Source organism: Amphibalanus amphitrite, unplaced genomic scaffold (assembly GCF_019059575.1).
Source record: "Amphibalanus amphitrite isolate SeventyFive unplaced genomic scaffold, NRLGWU_Aamphi_draft 000214F_arrow, whole genome shotgun sequence".
NCBI classification, from domain to species: Eukaryota; Metazoa; Arthropoda; class Thecostraca; order Balanomorpha; family Balanidae; genus Amphibalanus; species Amphibalanus amphitrite.
In genome coordinates, this window is record NW_024881709.1 from 275,242 (window position 1) to 281,401 (window position 6,160).

Below are 6,160 nucleotides of genomic sequence, written 5' to 3' on the forward strand. Positions count from 1 at the left end.
CCGCGGCAACTGAGGCTTATCAGACTGAGGCAGCCTCAGCCGGATTTTTCCTTGACATATCATTCCCGCAATGGCCTTATCGGACATTAAAGACCGAAGCACGAGAGCCTTAGGACGGGAGCCTTAGAACGGCATGCAGCGGAAGATATGATGGCGAACTCCTCTCTTCTTTGACTATAGAGAACAAATTAGATCTTCACACCGTCGCAAATACCTATTCCATATTCCATTATCTATTCCATGAAATTCACCCTAACATAACCAGGAGTGAAACCAATGATCATATATGTTTTTATTGATATCATCCTTATACAAACACGACATAATGTCTATCATACGGGCAATGTCAGGTGCAATATTCGGACATAGACAATGATGACTAAAACTAACCTGCAGCGCCTACTATATTGCAAACTTAAGTTCCTCTCTGCAATTCAATAGTCCTTCAATATTCAATCAATACACAGAAGCAGCCACAAGAACACCTGACAATGTACAAATAAATAGGCCAGAGCCTTCAGTGCTGGGAGCACATAAATTGCACAGATTTGTATTAACCGAACTGGTATGGATAGAGGATAAACGCACCCCGAGTCTCTACAGATCCAGCTCGTGTGAAAATGACTTTTTAGGCAGTTACGGCTTAACAAACCGTCTGCACTTTTGGCACATTAGCACGCACTCTCAAATAAGATGCTGCTCGAACGATGCAATTACGAGATCAAAGCCTTTCGGGGTCTCTTCTCTGACTTGCATTATACCGCTACAGACAAAGAGCATGCGGTACGTTACACAGAGTAGGTAAAGAGTCAGGTGATGGGGTGACTAGGAAACGACAAGAAAGTCGTCTGGCTCCGCGCTGCGCAAGCAATTTTCAGCTACACAATTCAAACGTTTTCTGACTTGCGACCTGACGTGAGTCTGAGAACGTAATATAGTCTACGACAGTGCACTGTCGTATAGTTTACGACACTGCAGTGTCGTAAACTATATTCCGTGGTTTCAGTATCAGACCGGTGCGCAGTATGATCAAGCCGCGACCATGTGAGTCTGATAGTATCTGGTTTGATCAAACCTGGTCGGCCCTAAGCACATTCAGTGTCATGACCGACTCCTATTAGAGATTTGGTTTCTGGTGATTTGCAGAGCGGATCTAGCGAGTCTTGCATCGTTGACGGTAGGTATTCATTCGCTAGTTTTACGGCTCAGATGCGCTCGGCTGCACTGGGATCTTGGCTGACGGAGAACGAGTTGAGCAGATTGCGGCGGGCGGGGTTCACACCGAGGTTTTCCCAGTTGATCCAGGAAAGGCGAGCCGTCAGATCTGTGGACAACAGCGGAAGACACATTTATCAATCAATGCAAAACGTTAACATAGCTTCTACGTTGTAATGCCAACGAATCAGCAACACAATTGAAAACCACATAACAAGATAATCAGTCGATTTGCAGTTCAATTCAGAAGCAAAAAGGCAATAACATATAAACCACCATACATCAAGAGAGCGCTCCCAAGTCTCGCTGAGCGCCACCACTCACCTGAGGTGTTCCACTCGAGACTGCCCTCGGTGCGTATCTCGCCCCTCAGACACCGGTCGATGTAGGTGACCGGGTCCAGGTCGCTCTCCAGTACCTCCCTCAGCAGGGCGATGTACGCGATCGCCAGCCGCAAAGTGTCGATCTTGCTCAGCCGCTTCTCGTACGGAAATGTGGGCACGTGCACGCGCAGCTCCTCGAATGCCGAGTTGATGCTGGAACACGAGTTACTGCAGGCTGAGTTATAGAGACTGTGTCCGGCCGGCCAGCGCCGCATAGCCATCAAAGACATAGCAACTGACAGTGCTTACAGATTGGGATTTATAATCTTAATGGATCATGAATGCATAAGAACTTATTATTTAACATTTTCATAGAATCGTAAATTTACGTGTGTAATAGCAAGAGCAATAGCACATGATTGTATGTTTGATATTACATAATCGGTAGGAAATCAATTGAATGATATATTCCGATGGATTCTGCATATCTGATCGGGCAATGCCTTCGATGCATGATTAAAAACGATTGGACACATGAATTGATGAGGTGGTCACTGGTCATACATTTTCAATGATACATTAAACGTTTATACATATATTTAATAGCGCAGAGATCCTGCAAAAAATAACCAATTCCGTCTTTGGTGAGATTCTGTCCTACCTGAGCATGCGTTTCCTTTCTCTGATGTTGGCCGCGTGCCTCTGGACGCGGTACGGACTGCCAGGGAAGTATAGGTCGTCCAGAGACTCGTACTGCCGGTCCTCCACGCCTGCAGGCCATGCGAGCGGGTCACATGAGCATTGGGCAGGTCACGTGAGCAGGTCACGTCTTCAGGTCACTTCAATGGTTCACCAACAGTGTGTTGAATCAGCAGGTCACTCCAACAAGTAGTGTCGGTGGGCTGGTTAGTAGAAATGAATGTTATTTTGTCCCTATTTTATGGAAGTAAAGTGAACTAGGACGCTTTGACGTCATACATTTGAAACTGGAAATCTTGTCATCAACCATGCAAAAATCTTGGTTCAAATCTGTTCATAGCTCCACCAGCGGGAAATATGTCACAAATTGACATCAGGCATCAGAACAACTCCGTTCAACGGCGGGATCGGAGCTGCAGCGGGAAAACCGGCTATATCTCGGAATTTCAAACGAGCCGGAGCTATACAGACGACCGAGTTTCTTCCGTGACATACCACCAGTATAGCGCCTTTTGGGGCGACTAACGGAGCGAGCGAGATGGTGAGCCTTGCACGTGCGAAATTTCGAGGGGGTACCTCCAACTGACTTGTGCACGGCACCCTACTAACCGGTCTCTAGCGATGTGCCAAATTTGAGCACGATCAGCCCAGCCGTTCTCGAGATCTGGAAGCGGCACCCTGCACGTGCGCACGTGCAGAATGGGTCCCAACTGACTTGTGCACGGCACCCTACTAACTGGTCCCTAACCGTGTACCAAATTTGAGCGCCATCGGTCCAGCCGTTCTCGAGATCTGGAAACGACCCCTGCACGTGCGCACGTGCAGCAGCACCCCAACTCTGGCACATGGATATGCAGTGCCTAGTGGGTGCCTACCTACATGCCAACTTTCAGCGCAATCGGCCAAGTAGTTACCGAGATATTGCAACAATTACAAAACTGACACCTCTTCGTTTTGCACGTGGCACGTGCATAAGGGGTCACCCACATGCATCGGGAATAGTCCAATACTTGGTAGAAGGAATGAAGCTACCCTACAAAAATTACCCCGTGTAAATCGGTCAAGTGGTTGCTGAGATATAAGCCTCGCAAAAGCGTCCGCACGGCCGGCCGGCCGGCCGGCCGGCCGCTCATACTCAGAAATTTCCGTTATTCTACGTAAGACTCCGCTCGCTTCGCTCGCTCCGTAACCATTTGGTAGCTGTTCGTGCATGGTCGGATAATGATTAAAATCTAACTGCTGATGAACTTGCTATGTTTGTGTTTCCTCTGGCCTGATGTTGGGAAGTAGTTTTGGACGGGTCCTGTCGGTCCGCCAGACCGACCAGAAGTATGAGATTGGATCAGCAAATAACTGAAGGTCGCCATTCCATAAAATATGATTCAGTGTTAGGATCCCAACAGTAAAAATACAATTCAAATGAAAAGAATGATTGTAACACCTAAGGGGGGAGGGGGATGCTTGAGTCGGTTGCACCGCGAATGCGTTTTGATTGGTACCTACCTATTTTGGAACCATGTTTCACTCAAGCAAATGGTCTCTTCTTGGGCAGAATCCATGCTACACTACAACTCCACTCCGCCCAGAATTCGAGCTACTCGTATTTAGCTACCGAATACGGAAACTGATAGATCGATCATTCCAGCCGTATCACTCCGGTCGTAAGTATCACTTGACGGCCGACGAGACTTCGAATTTCAAATCTTACTCATGGACGCCACAGCTGTAAAGGCACCTTGATGGAGCTCCTCTGATCATAGGGACTCACTCAAAGGTACCACGAGCGAGCAACTCTCCTCAATAGATCATCCGCTCCAAAGGAGGCCTCCGATCACGTCCACTCCTCTAGAAGAACCTTTTCATCCTACAGGCTCACCTAAAGGCATACTCCGAGCCCGTAGACCCACATACAGGAACCGTGCGATCCTGCAGATTCACCTAGGGCACCCGTTGATCCTGTAGACTCACCTAGAGGCGCCACTCCGAGCGTCGGGCAGCGGGAGAATGCGCAGGAGGAGGGCTGCTCCTTGCCGCCGGTTTGCTCGTAGGTGGGCATGACTGGCATCTGGTGCACGGGGCCGGGCCCGAATCCTGCGCGGCCGGCCGCCGCCTCGGCACTGGGCCCGCACCCGTAGCCCGCCATCGTCACCAGCGCCTACAGCGGTCGTGTCAAAACGAGCTGACGGAGCGCCGACAAATTGAACCGCGCTCGCCCGGCCGCCGCCGCCGCCGCTCTCGAGTGCTTGTCTGTGACACCCGGCCCCTGCTTCTGATGGTCCCCGATGCCGGCGCTGCGCAAATGGCTGACGGTTTTTTCGCGGACGGTGGCTTGCCGCCGGCGGTGGGCGCTATTTCTCGACAGAGAGGCCTGCCGCTGACAGACTCCATATTCCCGGGCCCTCCTCTTGTCGGCCAGTAATCACCCTGTCACACGCAGGCCAGGCCGACTCGCATGCAACAAGGGCATACGGCTGCCGACGAACCACGGCCGCTCGGCCGCTGTTGGCTGTGGGGTGGAGAAATAGGCTCCGCCTACCGTGGGTGAGTTGGCCAATGGACGGCGGGCGCGAAATTTCTGTGGCCAGAAGTTGCCAGTGATCGATTCTGTTAGAAGTGGAGGACTGGTGGAAAGTGCCTATCCACTGCTCGACACGAAGGCTGAAAGCTATACCGGTTGTGGAGATAAGGCACTTCGCCGCAGAAAGGTGCTATCAATAGGTATGCATTTTGCGAATGTGTTCGTATTCACATTGTTCTGACGGCTTAAATTTAAAGCGGTTCACATGCAATCTATCGCACACTGATTAGAACGAGAGAACTGATGAAATGGTTTTCTGGGAGTATCTCTGGTAGGTTACAATACATGAACATTTACGAGAAGGAAGCTCCAGATATCTGATGCTACTGATGTCCAAATTGTCTCCTTTTACGAGTAGGTATGTCCCGCGACCCTACAAGCGCATGCGTATTCCAAAACATGCTCGAAAGTCTTATTAAAAGGCGAGTGAAACGGTTAATTTTCATGACTTATTTTGAACGTTGCATGAAAAGAGGACATGCCCTAAACACCTTGGATTCGCTAGCGTCAGTTAGAAACTCACTTCCGGTAGAACCTCTACCAAGGTTTAGCTCATAACCATAGAGTACTAACAAATGTATCACTCTACCATTGTTTTTTTTTTGGGGGGGGGGGGGGGCATTGCCTCTACCAACGGATAACCGCTCAGTTCGCTGTCGTTTACCACATACACGTGAGCCGCTCCATTGGATGTTTTATTGTGCTTTGACGACGCCAGTGTATGCGACTGCATAATATTCAACCACCAGTGCGAATTATATTGAAATTGGAAAGCACAAAGCTATGTTATTAATAATACATCGAAAAGTTATTTCATATCTTCAACAAGAAATATTTATGCCAACTAGTGTTAACAGAACTCAACATTCATTAATTCAACAAATTGAAACGTAGGCTAGGTAGTGCAATGAGCGTCTTATGTGGACGCAATAAACCCAGCGTCGGCAACACCCAGCCCGGCACTGTCTTACGAAGATGGTAATGCTTGCGTTCGAAAAATTGTATAGCATGTATAAGTCGGGCTGTAGACAAATTTTGACGTTGTGGTCCCATTGCTTAGGATGTTCAGCATTTTCAAGAGAAATTTCATGCATTTCCGTACAACCGTAACGACTTTATAGACAAAACTTTTTCAGAATGGCAATGCGGGGTAATTTGGCCGGTGCTAATGGAGCAGCTTTGACAGTGCTCTTAGGATCGCTATGCTGGGACGGCCGACTTGATAAGGTCGTCGTGCCGAACTGGTTGGGTTTATAGCCGTTGGCGGTGGCAATTGCGGCACAGTCTGCCTCCTGGGGGCTCATCAAGACACTGCACAATGCAACACGACGAAGATGCTAGGGAT

The 6,160-nt window shown here is 49.0% G+C and overlaps 1 protein-coding gene across 2 annotated transcripts; it reads right to left on the bottom strand.

Annotated features, from left to right (window-relative positions):
- Nucleotides 1-269: 269 nt before the first annotated feature.
- Nucleotides 270-5,525, bottom strand: LOC122385303 (helix-loop-helix protein 13-like). 2 transcript variants are annotated; one of them, XM_043373471.1, is made up of 4 exons: nt 4,206-5,525; nt 2,200-2,308; nt 1,540-1,766; nt 270-1,324 (listed from the first exon to the last, which is right to left on the bottom strand). In XM_043373471.1, exons 1-4 carry the CDS (start codon nt 4,378-4,380, stop codon nt 1,206-1,208), a joined length of 630 nt encoding a protein of 209 aa, XP_043229406.1. In that variant the 5' UTR covers nt 4,381-5,525; the 3' UTR covers nt 270-1,205. The 2 variants fall into 2 exon arrangements, with proteins under 2 accessions (XP_043229406.1, XP_043229407.1); XM_043373472.1 differs by having other exon boundaries at nt 271-1,324; nt 1,540-1,751.
- Between the last annotated feature and the right edge of the window lie 635 nt (nt 5,526-6,160).